Consider the following 21,906-nt stretch of genomic DNA (forward strand, 5'->3'; position numbering starts at 1 on the left):
TTTTTGTTTTTTCAGTATGTTTCCACTCCAATTTTTTAAGCACAAACTGAAATTGTGCAGCGAAAGCAGGGTGGTAAGGCAGCAGTTATGAATGACATAACAAGCTGGTTTACAACCTTTTCTGTCGGGTGACATTGTGAATTTTATCTGAGTTGTTAACACCTCCAAACAGTTTAGAGGGATTTTTCCCTCTAAACTTCTCACATGGTTTAATTTCAGTAAATGTTAAATGATCGGTTATCTCAGCAGAAATCCAGGATGAGAGAAAAAGTGCAGAAAGTGAAAACAGATTTGTGGATAAATGTTTTCTGTTTTCTCTCCCAGAAATCATCTGATGATTCCTCACATGTATCTGCTGTCTGAAAACTGGAGAGAAAGTAGATTAAAGCAGGTCCTGCAGCAGCTCCACCTGCAGGTCCACCAGCAGCTCCTCCTGCAGCTCCTCCTGCAGGTCCACCAGCAGCTCCTCCTGCAGCTCCTCCTGCAGGTCCACCAGCAGCTCCTCCTGCAGCTCCTCCTGCAGGTCCACCAGCAGCTCCTCCTGCAGCTCCTCCTGCAGGTCCACCAGCAGCAGCTCCACCTGTAGCAGCTCCAACAGTAACATGCTGCTGCTCTATCAATAATCTGATGATGTCATATTTAATCAGATATCTGTCAGAGGGACCAAATCAGGACTTATAATACTTATGACATACTTATGTATATATATATATTAATAATAATAATGACATTTTGCTACTTCTGTACTTTAACTTCATGCAGGACTTTTACTTGGAATCAAGTATTTTGACACATTTGTTTTGAAGTAAAAGACCTGAATACTTCTCCTGTGGTGAGGTGGGGGAGTGTGAAGTCCACAGGTCAACAGATGTGCAGTAAGAGAGCAGGTGAACGTAGAGTTCACATCATTTCATTCTGTGTTCATGAGGCTTCCAGTTGTTTAACAGACCAATAAAGCAACCAAAGGGAGAGAGTCACAGAAGCTAACGCTACAGCTAGCTTGTCAGTGATAACAACTTTGTCTCTGCAGGGTTTAAATAGCATTCGACAAACTGCAAAATGTTCCAACATTTTACACCTTAAAAGTAACAAACATTTCCTCTTTGATTGCATTCAATCATAAATCAGATGAGGATGGTGACAGACGAAGCAGCGGTAGCTTCAGCCTGAGCTGAACTGACATCTGCTAGCAGCTAGTTTAACTCCCTCCGCTCCTTCGTGACCTGCAGGTCACGTCCCACCGTTACAGTTTGCTATGATATTTCAGACCACACACTCTCTCTCTCTCTCGCTCTCTCTCTCACTCACTCACACACACACACACACACACACACACACACACACACACACACACACACACACACACACACACACACACACACACACACACACACACACACACACACACACACAAAGCTGAGTGGATTACACACTGATGATTTGTGTTTGACCAAAAGCATTTAGTCACGGAGCGCAGAGCGATTCAAACCAGGGATTAGGACCGAGCATGTCATCCGTTTGGTCAGCGAGCATGTCTAATGGTGTCAGTGATTTAGCATGTCATGTGTCTGTCAGAGGACGGGGCGGAGGCCGAGCACGACAACGGCCAGAGAAACACATCGAGGGTTAAACCTGCACCTGCATATATATATATATATATATATATATATATATATATATATGCATAGATAGATGTATAGATACAGGGAGAGAGAGAGAGAGAGAGAGAGAGAGAGAGAGAGAGAGAGAGAGAGATAGATAGATAGATAGATAGATAGATAGATAGATAGATAGATAGATAGATAGATAGATAGATAGATAGATAGATAGATAGATAGATAGATAGATAGATAGATAGATAGATAGATAGATAGATAGATAGATAGATAGATAGATAGATAGATAGATAGATAGATAGATAGATAGATAGATAGATAGATAGATAGATAGATAGATAGATAGATAGATAGATAGATAGATAGATAGATAGATAGATAGATAGATAGATAGATAGATAGATAGATAGATAGATAGATAGATAGATAGATAGATAGATAGATAGATAGATAGATAGATAGATAGATAGATGTGAAAAGACAAACCACACATTGTGATGTTGGTCCTGAATGTGCAGCAGTTCCCTAAAAAGTTTGACCTCCTTCTGAAAGTGCAGTCACACACATTCTCCAACGGTGACGAACTTTATCTCCTCTTAAACTGTAGCTCCGCGGGGGAGGAGGAGGAGGAGCAGGAGGAGGAGGAGGGGGGTATCCAGGTCGAAATCACAGAGGGGACCGTGACAATGCCTTTGAATCTTCAGACCCTCACTGAGAAAATGCGGTTTGACCTCCATGACCGAGTGGCGGTGGAGTTTCTGTCACTGTGTGATGACAATGCCATATGTGATTAGACACAAACAACTTTGTGCCTGAGGTCGAGCACAGGCGGCTGTTGTGCTGCAGATGCCGACACCCAGGAGGGTTTCACTGCGGCGGCGACGAGCGTCTTCATAAAAGACCTTCAGTGGTCCCCTGACACCTTCCTCAAATGATTTAAGTCTCTCTTCTAGTCCAGCTGGCTCGTCTCGTCTGGTTTTATCGTATGAGTATAAACTCCAGTGTGTTTATTTAGACCAAAGACTGCTCAGCGTTAGCACCATTTTCACCCTGCACATCTCTGAGTCCATCCACTTTCATTGTCTTCACCAGTGATAGTATTTCTCACCTCAGTGGTTGGAGGTCTGTGGAGTCCAGTTCGTTCCCAGTCTGCTGGCGGTGGTCTCGACCTATCATCACAGGAGTGCCCCGGCCGGCTGGACCCCCGCCGGCAGGACGCTTTGGAGGTTCAGGGACTTGAACGTTCGTCACAAAGCACAGCCCTTCAAGTGTGAACACACTATTGTTCTCCCTCACAGAAAGTCCTCACTTTGATGTGTGCAACTCTGCCGTCTGAGGAAACCCATGTTTCTGATGTGCATTTGGCCAAAAGAAACCTTCTTCCACCACAGCAGCACGTTAAAGCTGCCTTAATACTTCCCTGAAATACAATAGAGCTACGGTGGCCCTGAGGGCCAAAACACTACCAGCTCTCAGACAAGACAACATTTCAAAAAACACAACAACATTTCACAAAACACAACATCTCACAAAACACAACATTTCACAAAACACAACAACATCTCACAAAACACAACATCTCACAAAACACAACATCTCACAAAACACAACAACATCTCACAAAACACAACATTTCACAAAACACAACAACATCTCACAAAACACAACATCTCACAAAACACAACAACATCTCACAAAACACAACATCTCACAAAACACATCTTATAAAACACAACATCTCACAAAACACAACATCTCACAAAACACAACAACATCTCACAAAACACAACAACATCTCACAAAACACAACATTTCACAAAACACAACATCTCACAAAACACAACATCTCACAAAACACAACAACATCTCACAAAACACAACATTTCACAAAACACAACAACATCTCACAAAACACAACATTTCACAAAACACAACAACATCTCACAAAACACAACATTTCACAAAACACAACATCTCACAAAACACAACATTTCACAAAACACAACAACATCTCACAAAACACAACATTTCAAAAAACACAACAACATCTCACAAAACACAACATTTCACAAAACACAACAACATCTCACAAAACACAACATCTCACAAAACACAACATTTCACAAAACACAACATCTCACAAAACACATCTTATAAAACACAACATCTCACAAAACACAACATCTCACAAAACACAACAACATCTCACAAAACACAACATTTCACAAAACACAACATCTCACAAAACACAACATCTCACAAAACACAACAACATCTCACAAAACACAACATTTCACAAAACACAACAACATCTCACAAAACACAACATTTCACAAAACACAACATTTCACAAAACACAACAACATCTCACAAAACACAACATTTCACAAAACACAACAACATCTCACAAAACACAACATCTCACAAAACACAACAACATCTCACAAAACACAACATCTCACAAAACACAACAACATCTCACAAAACACAACATTTCACAAAACACAACATCTCACAAAACACAACATCTCACAAAACACAACATCTCACAAAACACATCTCACAAAACACAACGTCTCACAAAACACAACAACATCTCACAAAACACAACATCTCACAAAACACATCTCACAAAACACAACATCTCACAAAACAAATATTGTGTTTAATGAATTGTTGTTGTGTTTTGTAAAATGTTGTTGTGTTTAATGAAATGTTGTGTTTTATGAAAATTTTTTGTTTTATGAAATGTGTTTTATGAAATTTTGTTTTTGATCAATGTGTTTTATAAACATATATATAAAATTTAGTTTTTTATGAAATGTGTTTATAACGTGTCATATAAAATGTTGTGTTTTATGATTTTTTTTTCTTATTTTATGAAATGTTGTGTTATATAAAATGTGTTTTAGAAAATGTTGTGTTTTATGATTTTTTTTCTTATTTTATGAAATGTTGTGTTATATAAAATGTGTTTTAGAAAATGTTGTGTTTTATGATTTTTTTTCTTATTTTATGAAATGTTGTGTTATATAAAATGTGTTTTAGAAAATGTTGTGTTTTATGATTTTTTTTCTTATTTTATGAAATGTTGTGTTATATAAAATGTGTTTTAGAAAATGTTGTGTTTTATGATTTTTTTCTTATTTTATGAAATGTTGTGTTATATAAAATGTGTTTTAGAAAATGTTGTGTTTTATGATTTTTTTTCTTATTTTATGAAATGTTGTGTTATATAAAATGTGTTTTAGAAAATGTTGTGTTTTATGATTTTTTTTCTTATTTTATGAAATGTTGTGTTATATAAAATGTGTTTTAGAAAATGTTGTGTTTTATGATTTTTTTTCTTATTTTATGAAATGTTGTGTTATATAAAATGTGTTTTAGAAAATGTTGTGTTTTATGATTTTTTTTCTTATTTTATGAAATGTTGTGTTATATAAAATGTGTTTTAGAAAATGTTGTGTTTTATGATTTTTTTCTTATTTTATGAAATGTTGTGTTATATAAAATGTGTTTTAGAAAATGTTGTGTTTTATGATTTTTTTCTTATTTTATGAAATGTTGTGTTATATAAAATGTGTTTTAGAAAATGTTGCGTTTTATGAAATCTTGTTTTTTGTGAAATGTCGTGTTTTATGAAATGTTGTTGTGTTTCATTAAATGTTGTTCTATTTTATGAAATGTGTTTTCTACAATGTTGTTTTTTTCTAAAACGCTGTTGTGTTTTGATTCTCAGGGCCACCGTCCAGATGTTGTAGTAGTAACAGGAGTTTTTGGTGACTTGTCAACATGAGCAGTTTTACAGTGCGAGTGACTCCGTGTTCTCAGAGTGTATTTTTACGTGTTTGTGCTTCGACCAAAAACACCTTTCCGGGGGCTGCTGGTGTTTTTTGGGGCTTCCGGGTTGTTGTGTGGGTCGGGGCCTCTGTCTGGCCGTATTAGCGCTGAATTTAGCATGTTGCTATGGGAACGTGATGCCACATACAGACACCTCTTTGATTGACATACACGGTCTGAGCAGACACCGGAACAATAAACAGCGGAAGTGATCCATTTGTTTGATGACCGAACTTGAACCTCCTTCACAAAGCAAATCAAACACCAGAGTTTTATTAGAAGCTCAACTACAAGAAAACTGGAAATGTGATAAATGACTGTGTATTTTTGAAAATATACTTTTATTATATGATTATAGTTTACAGCAAACATCCCTCTTCAGTTGTACATTTAAGCTGCTGTAACTCCCCGTAATTAAACTGTATTTCCTCCCTCTGGTCAGAATAACTTCATTCACAGCACTCAGGTTGTTGACAGTGTGTTGCAGCGTTGATGCTTCACTGAGGAGCTGTGTTGTGTTGTGTTGTGTTGTGTGATGTTGTGTGGTGTGGTGTGGTGTTGTGTTGTGTTGCGCCCCCTACTGGCCATCCACATCCTCTTTATTTCTGCATTCCTACATGCACAGAAAACGGAGCTGTTCAACACAAACTGCAGTTGGAGAAGATGTGCAATCAGTGCAAACATGTTCCAAACATGGAGCTGTTCTTGTATCATCAGATGTGTATTAATCCACAGCTGAAAATAATCCCCACGTTTGAGAAACAGTTATTAAAACTGTAATAAGCAGCTGTTTTAGGACATTGCAGAACTTTGTACAAATTAAAACCTCCACTGTATATTTGAGAGACATTTTTAAAGTGTTAGGAACTTGTATGATTATTGAGTGCGAAGCATCAGTAATTCTAAAACTGATTTTGACACGTTGTACTTTCCATTTTCAAAGATACAGAAGTATAAGTGTCCATGTCAGAAATGTTTGGGAGAAAACAGACCCTAGATCTGTCATAAAAAAAAGTCCAATGATGTGTCTGACAAACTTCACATGTTTCTGGTGGTATTATTATTCAGACCGATCCAGCCAGTGTTAACAGGAGAGCTGTGATGGTGGAGGGAGCAGCAGGAATAATCACAATAATAATGTTCCAGGAGAGTGAAGCTCTGCTGCACAAACTGGACACAGCCTTTCTGACTGTTTCATCTGCTCTCATTTTTAACATGTAATAATCTGTTCGGCTCTTTCTCTATCTCCGGTGAACGACCTGCAACACTGAATGCAACAAATATGTGTGTTTGTTGTTGTCCTCTTCACGTGGAAGTGGTTGAAATTAGGAAAAAGTCCTCGAAACTACGGGTGGCGAGTAAATAGAAATAAACAGGCTAAGTGGAGGTTAAATGCATGTAAGCTGCTGACTGCTGCTCTGTGGTCGGCTGGATAAGCAGCTGTCAGGGATGTTTCCTAAAAGGAAAACTGTGTTGGAGAAGAGATGAAAATAAGATCTGCCGTCTATTAAAACGATCCACGGAACATGTGAGGCAACTTTAACATGCCCACTGTTCAAATCTAGGCTAAACACGTGAAACACACACGTTTTGTACATTTACTTGCTCGCTCACTTGCTCTTTGTGTGCAGCTCATGTAACAATAGACTGAACAGAGTGTGATGAAAAACCAATTAGCTGCTTTTGGCACCGAGCGCCCAACACACTCATCCCACCTGAGACCGGCTGCACATTAATTCTCCTCTCCCCGAGCGGCCCGAGGCCTTGTCCACACTTTAACTGCTTCTCACGGCCGCTTTGTGGCTCTCTTATTAAAAGACATGCTGACATGGCAAAGCATCTATTGCTCTGGTTGGAAATATGAGTCGCAGTGCTGCTGCTGCTGCTGCTGCTGGAGAGGCTCCATTATTTCCTCTACTGCAGCTCCCTCTCACAGAGCTGAGGACAGCGGAGACACTGGTGGAATAGGAGGCTGATTGTGATTGATGGCTTCCCATTAGCAAGTGTGTTATCGCTCCGGCTGGGGGGAACGACTACTGAGTTGTAACACAACACATTACCTGAATCGCTCTCCCCAGCCTGAGCCCAGAGACGCTTAAATAAAATATAGACCCTCTCTCCGAGATCCTCATTCCCTGCTCAAGGCACTCCGACTGTTATCCCGTCAGCTGTGATTTGCTGAGCATGCCCACTCAATAAACACATTATTAGTATTCATATTAACTGGAGCTATCTGCACTCCTCCGTCCGTCTCCCTCTGCTTCCACTGAGGATGGATTCACTGTAGCTTCATCTTTCTTCCTCCTCCTTCCTCCTCTCGTTGGTGCTCCCTGTCAGAATGATTGATTGGGACCAGGGCACACAGTGTCCTGCATTACCCCAACAAATGATCTGGCCCTCGCTGGCAGACCTTGGCCAGAAAGAAATCAATATTTCACCATTAAAATCTATCAGAGGAGAGTTAGGGCAGCGGCTGTCAGAGGCGACACTATCCAGCCGCTGCAACATTAAACCTGACACCTGCAGCACACGGGTAATCAATAACTAGTGGTTCACACATCATTTGTGGTCACCTTTTACGCAGTGATGGATGTCTGATGGGGCAGTGATTCATGTTGTGACAGCGTTTAACGGGGTTTTATTCCAGTTCAGACGGTCATCCCTCAGAGCGAGCTTCCCCACTCACACCTATTTCATGGGTCCGGCCTGTCCTCAGCCATTACTGCTGCCTTTATAGGTGCCGGGCCCCGCTACGTGTGAAAAACACGTAAGTGGGTGCAAGGTCAAACTTTATGAGTTGCAGTGCCGGTAGCGGACCCAGCAGTTTTTACAAGGTGTGTCACAAAGGGGACAGGAGGTTCCAGCTGATGATGATGAGCTCATTCAAAATTAGCCAGTCGAAATGTAAAGTGATGTCATATGTTAAATTTTGCACCTGAAAGTGGAGCAGCGTTGTTCATCTTAGCACCTCTGAATCAGCGTTTTGTATTTGATTATTTAAAGCTCTGAACCTGCAAATGTTTCGGGACTTTCATCTTTAGAACTTTCCTCAGACCAGCACACACACAGACACACACCTGATCCCCTGGAAGAGATGTCCACAGACTTCTCACACGTTTGCTGGGTCATCGACGGGTGTCAAACCGCCGAGGGTTTTTACCCAAAAAAAAACTGTGAAGCCATGAAATGTCTGTATGACCTCTTTGAGGACCGAAATCTATCACTTCCAGCGATGCATAAGAGCGCACGTTGTGTTGTTCACAGGGTCGTTGTGCACGTGGGGGGAGCATGTTTGGATCCTGAGGTCCAACATACATTCCAATCACGGCTCCACTTTTGTGCTCTCGTGTTGAAAACAGCACTGAGATCCAGAAGATGCCAAAAATGATGCGTGTGGGAACGTGAGTCAAATAAATGTGGTTTCAGTTGAACATGGATGTTAATTCAGCAGCAGGTCAGTCTGCCATGGTGGTCAAAACTAAAGTTGGATTACAAAACTACTCTCATATTCAATTTATTCAAACAGAACCAAATCACACACAGGAAGGAGAGAAACGCCACGGATCAACGGTCCCACATCAACGACAGCTGGAGTGGAAAACTTGGAGGTGGAGAACATCTGCCTCGAGTGAGAGCATCTCTATATATCATCTGTGTCATAAATCAGCTTCATAAAATATACTGAACTACCAATATGGACGTTTGATTAACGGCAGCCACAACCAACATTAGCATTTCAATATCCAGCAAAGGTTGAAGGTCTCTGCAGGTGAGACTGACAGCATTCACTTCTGTGTGTGTGTGTGTGTGTGTGTGTGTGTGTGTGTGTGTGTGTGTGTGTGTGTGTGTGTGTGTGTGTGTGTGTGTGTGTGTGTGTGTGTGTGTGTGTGTGTGTGTGTCTAGAATAATGAAACATTTATGTTATTGCAACTAATTTACTGGTTAAATTTAACACTTTAGCTTTTAAAAAAAAAAGAAGAAGATTTCCGTATTTTAATCTTTTGTTATATCTTCTCCGTGTTATTAGTGTAGGAATTCTTGTTGGGGTTAATCTATGAACCGGAAACTCCAATCACGTGATACGTCAGTTTTGTGTAACGCGGTTACGTCACGGCTAAAGACGCCGACTGGTCGTCCACTCAGCCGGAAGCAGTCTCGGCTGGGAGGGAGAAGGCTAATTTTCGTCTCCTGCGGTGTGTTTGTGGAGCAGACGGAGAGGTCTGGAGTGGAGTTTTAAATCTGCAGCCGTGTTGGTGAAGATCTCCGGCTGCTTCAGGTAAGAGACACATTCAGCTTCAGTCTGCGACGACGGAGAGCTGCGAACAACAAATCCATGCTAGCTAGCAGTTTAGCTGCTACACATAATCAGGCTAACTAAGCTAACTTAGCATCTAAGCTCTCACAACTCCACGTCCGTTATTATTATTATTATTATTACTGTTATTATTATTACTATTATTATTATTATTACTGTTACTATTACTACTAATATAAAGTGAAAGATAGGCTGCGGCTGCTTCATGATCAGCGGTCCGGCAGAGCTCTTCAGGTCGCCGCAGACCGGAGCTGATCGGACCACCGGGGTTGAATGAACGGACCGGGGGGCTGAACGGACCGGGGGGGGCTGAACGGACCGGGGGACTGAACGGACCGGGGGGGGCTGAACGGACCGGGGGGGGGGCTGAACGGACCGGGGGCTGAACGGACCGGGGGGGCTGAACGGACCGGGGGACTGAACGGACCGGGGGGCTGAACGGACCGGGGTTGAATGAACGGACCGGGGGGGGGGGCTGAACGGACCGGGGGGCTGAACGGACCGGGGGGGGGGGGCTGAACGGACCGGGGGGGGGGGGCTGAACGGACCGGGGTTGAATGAACGGACCGGGGGGCTGAACGGACCGGGGGCTGAACGGACCGGGGTTGAATGAACGGACCGGGGGGCTGAACGGACCGGGGTTGAATGAACGGACGGGGGGGCTGAACGGACCGGGGTTGAATGAACGGACCGGGGGGCTGAACGCCGCGTCCAGTCCCTGGTGTGATTCATGTACTGTCAAAGTGGTCAAAAATGGTCAACTGCACCCTTGAAGTTATTTGTCAAATCGCTACTATAATAATATAATTTAATATTTAAACCCAAACAATGTACCACATCTGCTCATATATATATATCTTTATGTATACAGATGGATATATCTATCTGTATGTATGAGTAGATGTGGTACATTGTGTAAATATATGTGTGTGTGTGTGTATATAGATAGATAGATCTATATATCTAAGTGTGTGTATATACAGTGGTGTGAAAAAGTGTTTGCCCCTTCCTGATTTCTTATTTTTTTGTATGTCTGTTACACTTAAATGTTTCACATCATCAAACAAATTTAAATATTAGTCAAAGATAACACAAGTAAACACAAAATACAGTTTTTAAATGATGGTTTTTATTATTAAGGGAGAAAAACAATCCAAACCCACATGGCCCTGTGTGAAAAAGTGTTTCCCCCTAAACCTAATAACTGGTTGGACCACCCTCAGCAGCAACAACTGCAATCAAGCGTTTGTGATAACTTGCAAAGAGTCTTTTCCAGATGTGGAGGAATGTTGGCCGACTCATCTTTACAGAGTTGTTGTTGTAATTCAGACACATTGGAGGGTTTTCCAGCACCAACCTCCTTTTTAAGGTCATGCCACAGCATCTCAATAGGATTCAGGTCAGGACTTTGACGAGGCCACTCCAAAGTCTTCATTTTGTTTTTCTTCATCCATTCAGAGGTGGACTTGCTGGTGTGTTTTGGATCATTGTCCTGCTGCAGAACCCAAGTTGGCTTCAGCTTGAGGTCACGAACAGACGGCCGGACGTTCTCCTTCAGGATGTTTTGGTAGACGGTAGAATTCATGGTTCCATTTATCACAGCAAGTCTTCCAGGTCCTGAAGCAGCAAAACAGCCCCAGACCATCACACTACCACCACCATATTTTACTGTTGGTATGAGGTTCTTCTTCTGAAATGCGATGTTACTTTTACACCAGATGTAACGGGACACACACCTTCCAAAAAGTTCAACTTTGGTCTCGTCAGTCCACAGAGTATTTTCCCAAAAGTCTCGGGGATCATCAAGATGTTTTCTGGTAAAAATGAGACGAGCCTTAATGTTCTTTTTGCTCAGCGGTGGTTTTGGTCTTGGAACTCTGCCATGCAGCCATTTCTGCCGAGTGTCTTTCTTCTGGTGGAGTCATGAACACTGACCTGAACTGAGGCAAGTGAGGCCTGCAGTTCTTTGGATGTTGTCGTGGGGTCTTTTGTGACCTCTCGGATGAGTCGTCACTGCGCTCTTGGGGTAATTTTGGTCGGCCGGCCGCTCCTGGGAAGGTTCACCACTGTTCCATGTTTTCTCCATTTGTGGATAATGGTTCTCACTGTGGTTCTCTGGAGTCCCAAAGCTTTAGAAATGGCTTTAGAACCTTTTCCAGACTGATAGATCTCAATTACTTTCTTTCTCATTTGTTCCTGAATTTCTTTGGATCTCGGCATGATGTCTATCTTCTGAGGATCTTCTGGTCTCCTTCACTTTGTCAGGCAGGTCCTATTGAAGTGATTTCTGGATTGAGAACAGGTGTGTCAGTAATCAGGCCTGGGTGTGGCTCGAGAAATTGAACTCAGGTGTGATAAACCACAGTTAAGTTATGTTTTAACAGGAGGGGGCAAACACTTTTTCACACAGGGCCATGTGGGTTTGGATTGTTTTTCTCCCTTAATAATAAAATCCCTCATTTAAAAACTGCATTTTGTGTTTACTTGTGTTATCTTTGACTAATATTTAAATTTGTTTGATGATCTGAAACATTTAAGTGTGACAGACATGCAAAACAATAAGAAATCAGGAAGGGGGCAAACACTTTTTTCACACCACTGTATAGTCTGTGTGTATTTTTATTCATTGCTCATTTTTTTCTATAATAATAATTTTATATCTATCTTATTTCCTATATCTCATAAGTATTTGTGAATTAGTTCATATGCACTGTGCACTGTTTTTGTCTTTCTCTATGCTGCTGTGACGAGTACATTTCCCCACTGTGGGATTAATAAAGTCAAATCTATCTGTACATATAAATGTACATATTTATATTGCATGGCTGCATTAGTTTTAGCTCAGTGGACCGAACGCACTGGCAGAGGTTGTGTACAACAACAGACATCAGGGGGACACTGAGGACAGATCGTCCTTCGTTGGGCGAACACGAAGACAAATCTGTGTCCCTGTGTTGCAGGTTTGGGATGTCAGAGGAGGACATCCAACTTGTGGCCGGATAAAGACGCTCTGCTCCTTATTTTCCCGACTTTGGCTCTCAGATGTCTCTGACACTGACGGCCATGAGTGACAGCTCGGTGACCAGCGGCCAGCAGCGGTGGTCGGGGTCCGGGGAGACACCGCGACCCCCTCGGGGACCGTACATCTCCGTCATCACCAACAGGTCCGCTTCCATCACTGCTCCTCATCAGATCGCCGTGACGCCATTTTCCATCTTCAGTGACTCACGATTGTCTCTGAATGTGCAACTTAAAAGACGGAGTTTGTAATGTGTGCTGTCTTCCCGTGTTTACACTTCCTGACTCGTCCGCTGCAGGACCACCAACCTGTTGATCCGGGGCGCCATGCTGTTCTCCGTGGGCGTGTTTCTGGCCCTGGTGCTGAACCTGCTTCAGGTGCAGAGAAACGTCACCCTGTTTCCCCCTGATGTCATCAGCAGTATCTTCTCGTCGGCCTGGTGGGTGCCGCCCTGCTGCGGCACGGCCTCGGGTACGTCGCAGCGATCGCACTCCTCTCTGACTCCCACATGGCAGCTGCCTTTTACTGTTTTACTCTGCGTTTCAGTGGACTACAGACAGACCGATAGACAGACAGACAGACAGATAGTTTTATTAATCCCTCAGCGGGAAATTTTTACAGACACGAGTGAATGGCACTCTGTGTTATGTGGACCATGCAGAACTGCATGCACACTTACACGCAGTCACACGTATGAATGCACAACTTGCCCAGCAGGCTCAGGGAAACGTCGTCCCCCCCCAGGTGGGACGCTGCAGATGGAAACGCAGCGCCGCCGGCTCCCAAGAGGCTCAGCAGCCCGACGCTCTTCCTCCCCAGACGCTGCGCTGCTCCTGCAGGACGCTCACTTCCACCTGCTGCTCACATTCATGAGGGCTGCTGCATGCTGCTCACAGTCAAAGCTTCATTTGCTCTGAGGCCACATTAGTGAGGTCAGGGGGGATCTGGATGTAGGATATCCCTGTCAGTGGACCTAAAGAGACTCCAGGTGTGTAGGGCAGCGAAGCAGACTCCCAGTCACGAGGCTGTTTCTGGAGATACCAGGTCCAATCAAAAAGAGCTTGGATGAAGCGAAAGGACGAAGCAATAACGTTTTTCTTCCGAGTTCAAAATCAGCACTGAGATGGACTCGTTTTTTGTAAGCCGCCATACATGTGCATCAGCAGTCTCACCGTAGATGTGAGTGTCAAACTCAGGAGACCCTCGAAATGTTCAGAAAGTCTACGGCGATGAAGCAATGAGCCGGGCAAGGTGTTCTGATGACATCACTTTTCAAGAGGGGCGGAGCTTCACCGTCCAAGAAGAAGAAGGATCGTCCGGTCAGGAGACACCGGGTGGGTTTTCTTTGTGTCACCAGGAATTCGTCCCCCAGAGTCAGACTGTCAACACCGAGTTCCACCAGGACCTTCTGAGGGGAACATTCACTGGGAACCACCTGAACTGTGGCACAATGGCAACAGATATCTCCAACATGACCCTCAACAACACAGTTGTAGCTCCGCCCCCTGCTCACTGGACTCTGCTCTCAGTTTTATTATATTTGATATTTAGGTGTTTCATTTGTGTTTTCCTTCAAGGACACTTGTTGTTGACGTTTAGAGCTTCTGAAGTCTCCAGATGTGTTAGTGGCCTTTTGATATTATAACTTTTGTATCACCTCTTTACCTCAGTGGTTCATGCAGCACTCACACACCTAACAGAGGTGCACCGAGACCAACCCGGGCTGAGCTGCGATGACTGCAACCACCAGTGTTGTCCTCATCACTCTCGTCCTCACAGCATCCTCTGTCCTTTGTGTCCGGCAGCGCTGATCGGGCTGCTGTACCCCTGCATCGACAGCCGTCTGGGGGAGCCGCATAAGTTCAAGCGGGAGTGGTCCAGCGTGATGCGCTGCGTGGCCGTGTTCGTGGGCATCAACCACGCCAGCGCTGTATCCTCTTACATACGGACTGGTATTAACCTGCTGCTGAGACAAACAAGCAGCCTTTCTGAATCCGCCTCAGACAGGATTATCATTACATCATTATGTGTCCTTGTATATCCAAAGTACAGGATCAGGGGTCTCGTTTATATAAGTGTACAAAAGCTGAAGCCAAAAAATATTGAGATTTATAAAACTGCACACAATGTTGGCTTTATAAATCACAAGGTGGAAATGTGCTCACGCAGGTCAACATCATGTCCCACCCCCGACACGTTTAACACCACAGGGTCAAAGCAGCTTATGAAGGTCGGTGCGTGTAGATGATCCGTGTGGTTCTTTAGTGAATCGTGGCATCGACGGAGAGGAAAACGGAACAGGAAGTGAACATCAATAAACCAACGGAGAGAAAAGAGGCTGCTTCAGTATCTCAGTCTTCCTCTGACAGCATCTACATTACACAGATTCATTATTCAGTGAGTTATAATGGCAGCATTTATACTCTGTGTGAACACACACACGGAGAACAGCTGAACGTCGTTGTGGTTGCCATAGAGATCTCAGTGTTGTGAAAATGTCAGATCGGTGAAAACATTTTCAACATTTCCACACCGAGTGTCAGACTGAGCAGATAAACTTCACTTTGAAATACGAGGATGAGTGAATGATTGACAGGAGGCTAAAGAAAAGGTCATTTGGTTGCGGTGCTGTGCATGTTTGCTCTGCGGCACAGTTGTGGCGCCGTCCTGGTCCTTGACCCGTCTCCTTGCCAGAAAGTGGACTTTGCCAACAACGTGCAGCTGTCTCTGACGCTGGCGGCTCTCTCCATCGGCCTGTGGTGGACGTTCGACCGCTCCCGCAGCGGCTTCGGCCTGGGAGTCAGCATCGCCCTGCTGGCCACGCTGGCCACGCAGCTGCTGGTTTACAACGGAGTCTTTCAGTGAGTCCAACACAACACAACAGCTTTATTTCCCTCAAACTTTGTTCACAGGTTGTTTTTAGTGAGTTCTTCACCTCTTTGATAATACAGGTGTGGCTCATCAGGATGCCGATCAAACAGCTGGATTATTCCACAGGTGTGCCGCGACCTCTCTGAAATGTGTTTTTTTTAGTCACGGTTTCACACGTGTCTCCGGTCGGTCTGCTGTGGATGCCGTGTCCTCACGCAGTGGGTCAGGTTGTTGGTCTGCGGAGTCCTCGTCCACCGTGTGAAGCTGCTGGATGTTGACAGGAAGTAGAACATGTTGTTGCATGCGCTGATCCAGATCATCCCGGTCCTGCTCTGTGGGGGGCCACGTCTGCTGAGTCAGCAGGACCTGGGATGTTTTCAGCCAGATCCCTGAAACGTGCTGAACTGTGCGTCGTCACGCTGCAACGGCAGGTGAATCCAAACGTTGCATCGTCTGTCTGGGTGTTGCCATGGTTACGCATGGTCTGCAGTGGCGAGGTCGGTTGGATGTTCTCAGTAGTAGTGAAGTGAACAAGTGTAGTGAGCGCTGCACTCAGCATGTCGACACTGATAAAACCGCACATTTTAGAGACACACCTGGACAATAATGCAGCTGTTTGATCAACATCCTGACGAGACACACCCGGACTATCAAAGAGGTGAAGAACTCACTTCCGAGATGTTTGAGAAAAAAATGTCAAAAATGAATGCAATGACAACTGAACAAAGCTCACACCAACATGTGTCCTGTCAGCGGGCCTGTTTTAAATGTCACCTGCGGTTTCTGTCCCGTGCTTCAGGTATACGTCTCCAGACTTCCTGTACATCCGCTCCTGGTTACCCTGCATCTTCTTTGCTGGAGTTATAACAATGGGAAACATCGGACGGCAGCTCGCTTTGGTAGGAAATCAAAATCTGTGTGTTCCCAAAGCTGTGTTGAGTGTGTGTCCGATGCCGGTTAGTGAAGTGTGTGTTCGGTAACGGGTGCTTGTGTCTAACGCTCCTCTTCTCCTCCTCCTCCTCCTCCTCCTCCTCTCCTCCTCCTCACCTCCTCTCCTCCTCTTCACCTCTCCCCTCCCCCTCTCCTCACCTCCTCTCCTCCTCCTCACCTCCTCTTCCCCTCATCTCCTCCTCTCCCCTCCTTCTCCTCTCCTCTTCCTCCTCCTCCTCCTCCTCCTCCTCCTCTCCTCCTCTGTCCAGTATGAATATAAGTTTGTGCAGGAGAAGAGCCACCAGGACTGAGTCGTCGTGGCTGCTTGTGTCTGCACCAAACCAGAGGCAGGTTATCAGAGAACATCTGCATGAGGCATAGACCGGGTCAGCTGACCCGCACCAGCCAGTCCCGCCATGTCCAACGAGCCCCAAGCTAGCTCCTGATTGGCTGCCATCCGACGCACCGGACAGTATTTTTGGTCGTCTTTCACCGGACCTTTCAGAGACGTATCGGTTCCGCTGAGCTGAACACCGACCTGGACTTCCATCTTTCCGTGCTGCAGTTCAGGACTCGGTGGGGTGTCGACTTTTAAAGGTGTATCGATATATTTTCATACGAGATGATACTGTTTATATTGAAACTTCCTGTCACCAGTGTTTGCAGCTCTCCTCGCTCCCTCTCTGTTAAACCCTGTGGAGCTCGTCGGAGGTGAGTTGAGGATTTCTGTTTAGGGCGGGGCTTCTCCAAACTGTCACTCAGACACCCTCCCGTCCAGGCTGCCTGGGACCCGCCGGTGGGAGAGGAGGAGCTAACTGGGCTTCCAATCGACCGAGCCTCACCTCCATCACTGCAAATATCCTACATGACTAACAAGACTAAAGGAGGCAGAGGAAGAGCTAAACAACACCGAGCAGCAGAGTGAGACGGAGACGAGCTGTCACTAACTAACGAGTCGGGGTCTCCAACCCGTGCAGTGTTTCCCACGGAGACTTTTATTTTGGCGGGCCATCCACTTCGGCATTTTTTATTGATTTATTTTTTAACCTGTCCGAGAGAACGACGCTATCAACGCAATGGAGTAACGATCTCCCCCTCCTCCCTCCACCTGTGTCAGATGTTGGAGCTCCGCCCACAGAAAGACACACAGAGATCAGAGGACAGAAACACAGCAGACTCTCACACTGAGCTGGAAAGAGACGGTGTTCAGAAATGAGTTCAAAAACATGAATACAACCCCGTTTCTGAAAAAGTTGGGATGCTGTGTAAAATGTAAATAAATAACAGAATGCAATGATTTGCAGATCTCATAAACCCATATTTAATTGCAAATAGACCAAAGACAACATATCAGATGTTGAAACCGATAAATGTTCTTGTTTTATGTAACATACATGCTCATTTTGAATTTGATGCCATTTATTTACATTTTACAGCGTCCCAACTTTTTGGAAGGGGGGTTGTAAATTCAATATTTTTAGCTGGACCGCAACAGCAGGGGGGCGGAGCTACAAATACACTGTCATTGAGGGAGCGAGAGATCAAAGTTACACCGCAGGTTGACTTTTCAAATAAAAAGCATCCAGAATAAAAACACATGCACATGCTGTTGGATTTCAGCCGCTCAGATACAAAATGTGTCAGATTGTTAATGTTCACATAAAAGAAGCTGATTCAGCTGGTTTGGGTGAAGCTCAGCCATGTGAATAAATGTTACTGAACATGAGCTCAGCTTGGAGACTCCTATGCTAAGCTAACATAGCTAGTAGACCTGGACAGCTTGTGAAGAGCTGTGGGATCAGTGAGGTTAAAGGGAGGATGATGATGAGTGTGATGTTCAGCTGGTCATGAGTTGCTGCGATGAAGAACAATGATCCAGTCAGTCTGTTGGTGTCCGACCAGCTGAAGGAGTATTCTCAGAGAAAGGCCTATTTTCTTTTATTCAATATAGGCTCATTATTTTATATCATTTTTCATTGACATGCTTTAATTAAAGTGCTTGTGACGTCTCTCTGGTGGCTTTGACCTCCGAACATGCTGAGATGTACATGGAGGAGCAGCATCCAGCCTACAGGTGGCGCTCCTCTCTGCACTGGGAGAGATCAGTAGAAGCAGCTCGGTGTTCAGGTCACATCGCTCTGATTCTTTCACGTCCCGCTCAGATCAGTTCACGTACAGACCAGAACTTTTCTGTGTAGAAGTAGCTTCTGTCAATGTAAAATGTTCCTGATAAAGGAGTGAGGACGAGTTCTGTTTGGGTTCAATGTGGAAGGAGAAGCTCGGTTCAGGTTGGAAGTCAAAGAGGACACAGACTGGATATAAAACTATATGGATAAAACCACTGGATATAAAATACTGGATATAAAACAGACTGGATATAAAACCACAGACTGGATATAAAACTACAGACTGGATAAACCACAGACTGGATATAAAACTATATAAAACTGGATATAAAATACAGACTGGATATAAAACCACAGACTGGATATATAAAACACAGACTGGATATAAAACCACAGACTGGATATAAAACCACAGACTGGATATAAAACTATACAAACTGGATATAAAACACAGACTGGATATAAAAAACAGACTGGATATAAAACTACAGACTGGATATAAAACACAGACTGGATATAAAACCACAGACTGGATATAAAACACAGACTGGATATAAAACTACAGACTGGATATAAAACCACAGACTGATATAAAACTACAGATATAAAACCACAGACTGGATATAAAACACAGACTGGATATAAAAAAACTGGATATAAAACCACAGACTGGATATAAAACTACAGACTGGATATAAAACACAGACTGGATATAAAACCACAGACTGGATATAAAACTATACAAACTGGATATAAAACATACTGGAACTGGATATAAAACCACAGACTGGATATAAAACTACAGACTGGATATAAAACACAGACTGGATATAAAACACAGACTGGATATAAAACCACAGACTGGATATAAAACATAACTGGATATAAAATATACAAACTGGATATAAAACCACAGACTGGATATAAAACACAGACTGGATATAAACTGATATAAAACCACAGACTGGATATAAAACACAGACTGGATATAAAACACAGACTGGATATGGATATAAAACTACAGACTGGATATAAAACACAGACTGGATATAAAACACAGACTGGATATAAAACACAGACTGGATATAAAACACAGACTGGATATAAAACTACAAACTGGATATAAAATATAAAACTGGATATAAAACACAGACTGGATATAAAACACAGACTGGATATAAAACCACAGACTGGATATAAAACACAGACTGGATATAAAACACAGACTGGATATAACAGACTGGATATAAAACCACAGACTGGATATAAAACTATATAAAACCACTGTGGGATATAAAACATAGACTGGATATAAAACACAGACGGGATATAAACTACAGACTGGATATAAAACTACAGACTGGATATAAAACACAGACTGGATATAAAACTACAGACTGGATATAAAACACAGACTGGATATAAAACATAGACTGGATATAAAACTACAGACTGGATATAAAACACAGACTGGATATAAAACTACAGACGGGATATAAAACACAGATTGGATATAAAACACAGACTGGATATAAAACATAAACTGGATATAAAACACAGACTGGATATAAAACTACAGACTGGATATAAAACACAGACTGGATATAAAACTACAGACTGGATATAAAACACAGATTGGATATAAAACACAGACTGGATATAAAACATAAACTGGATATAAAACTACAGACTGGATATAAAACTACAGACTGGATATAAAACATAAACTGGATATAAAACAGACGGGATATAAAACTACAGACTTGATATAAAACTACAGACTGGATATAAAACACAGACTGGATATTAAACACAGACTGGATATAAAAGACAGACTGGTTATAGAACTACAGACTGGATATAAAACATAAACTGGATATAAAACACAGACTGGATATAAAACTACAGACTGGATATAAAACACAGACTGGATATAAAACACAGACTGGATATAAAACTACAGACTGGATATAAAACACAGACTGGATATAAAACACAGACTGGATATAAAACTACAGACTGGATATAAAACACAGACTGGATATGGAACTACAGACTGGATATAAAACAAACTGGATATAAAACAAAAACTGGATATAAAACTACAGACTGGATATAAAACACAGACTGGAAATAAAACACAGACTGGATATAAAAACAACTGGATATAAAACACAGACTGGATATAAAACTAGACTGGATATAACCACAGACTGGATATAAAACTACAGACTGGATGGATATAAAACACAGACTGGATATAAAACACATGGATATAAAACACAGACTGGATATAAAACTACAGACTGGATATAAAACTACAAACTGGATATAAAACATAAACTGGATATAAAACAGACGGGATATAAAACTACAGACTTGATATAAAACTACAGACTGGATATAAAACACAGACTGGATATTAAACACAGACTGGATATAAAACACAGACTGGTTATAGAACTACAGACTGGATATAAAACATAAACTGGATATAAAACACAGACTGGATATAAAACACAGACTGGATATAAAACTACAGACTGGATATAAAACACAGACTGGATATAAAACACAGACTGGATATAAAACATAAACTGGATATAAAACAAAGACTGGATATAAAACTACAGACTGGATATAAAATATACAAACTGGATATAAAACACAGACTGGATATAAAACTGGATATAAAACTGGATATAAAACTACAGACTGGATATAAAACACAGACTGGATATAAAACAAACTGGATATAAAACCACAGACTGGATATAAAAAACAGACTGGATATAAAACACAGACTGGATATAAAACACAGACTGGATATATGGGATACAGACTGGATATAAAACACAGACTGGATATAAAACTACAGACTGGATATAAAACTACAGACTGGATATAAAACCACAGACTGGATATAAAAACAGACTGGATATAAAACACAGACTGGATATAAAAACAGACTGGATATAAAACACAGACTGGATATAAAACACAGACTGGATATAAAACACAGACTGGATATAAAACTATGGATATAAAACACAGACTGGATATAAAAACAGACTGGATATAAAACACAGACTGGATATAAAACTGGATATAAAACCACAGACTGGATATAAAACTACAGACTGGATATAAAACAGACTGGATATAAAAAAACTGGATATAAAACACAGA

General features: G+C 42.5%; 1 protein-coding gene and 1 long non-coding RNA gene across 2 annotated transcripts in view; one reads left to right on the forward strand and one right to left on the reverse strand.

Moving 5' to 3' along the window:
• Positions 1-21,906, reverse strand: part of LOC138636482 (uncharacterized) — a 208,826-nt gene that overhangs the window by 108,922 nt on the left and 77,998 nt on the right. The window lies entirely within an intron of this gene.
• Positions 9,592-18,227, forward strand: insig2 (insulin induced gene 2). Its single transcript, XM_069724513.1, has 7 exons — positions 9,592-9,732; positions 12,732-12,935; positions 13,089-13,261; positions 14,596-14,720; positions 15,485-15,651; positions 16,461-16,560; positions 16,861-18,227. The coding sequence occupies exons 2-7, from the start codon at positions 12,814-12,816 to the stop codon at positions 16,900-16,902; spliced, it is 729 nt and encodes a 242-aa protein (XP_069580614.1). The 5' UTR covers positions 9,592-9,732; positions 12,732-12,813; the 3' UTR covers positions 16,903-18,227.

This window comes from Brachyistius frenatus, unplaced genomic scaffold (assembly GCF_029030835.1).
Source record: "Brachyistius frenatus isolate BFR_SWC_R1_liver_20210118 unplaced genomic scaffold, ASM2903083v1 Contig_380, whole genome shotgun sequence".
Lineage (NCBI taxonomy): Eukaryota > Metazoa > Chordata > Actinopteri > Embiotocidae > Brachyistius > Brachyistius frenatus.

Bases quoted from the DNA above. Each gene is read 5' to 3' on its own strand.
- insig2 (XM_069724513.1), top strand. From the start codon at position 12,814: ATGTCTCTGACACTGACGGCCATGAGTGACAGCTCGGTGACCAGCGGC. The intron at 12,936-13,088 runs GTCCGCTTCCAT...CGTCCGCTGCAG, and splicing joins ATCTCCGTCATCACCAACAG to GACCACCAACCTGTTGATCC. The intron at 16,561-16,860 runs GTAGGAAATCAA...TCCTCTGTCCAG, and splicing joins TCGGACGGCAGCTCGCTTTG to TATGAATATAAGTTTGTGCA.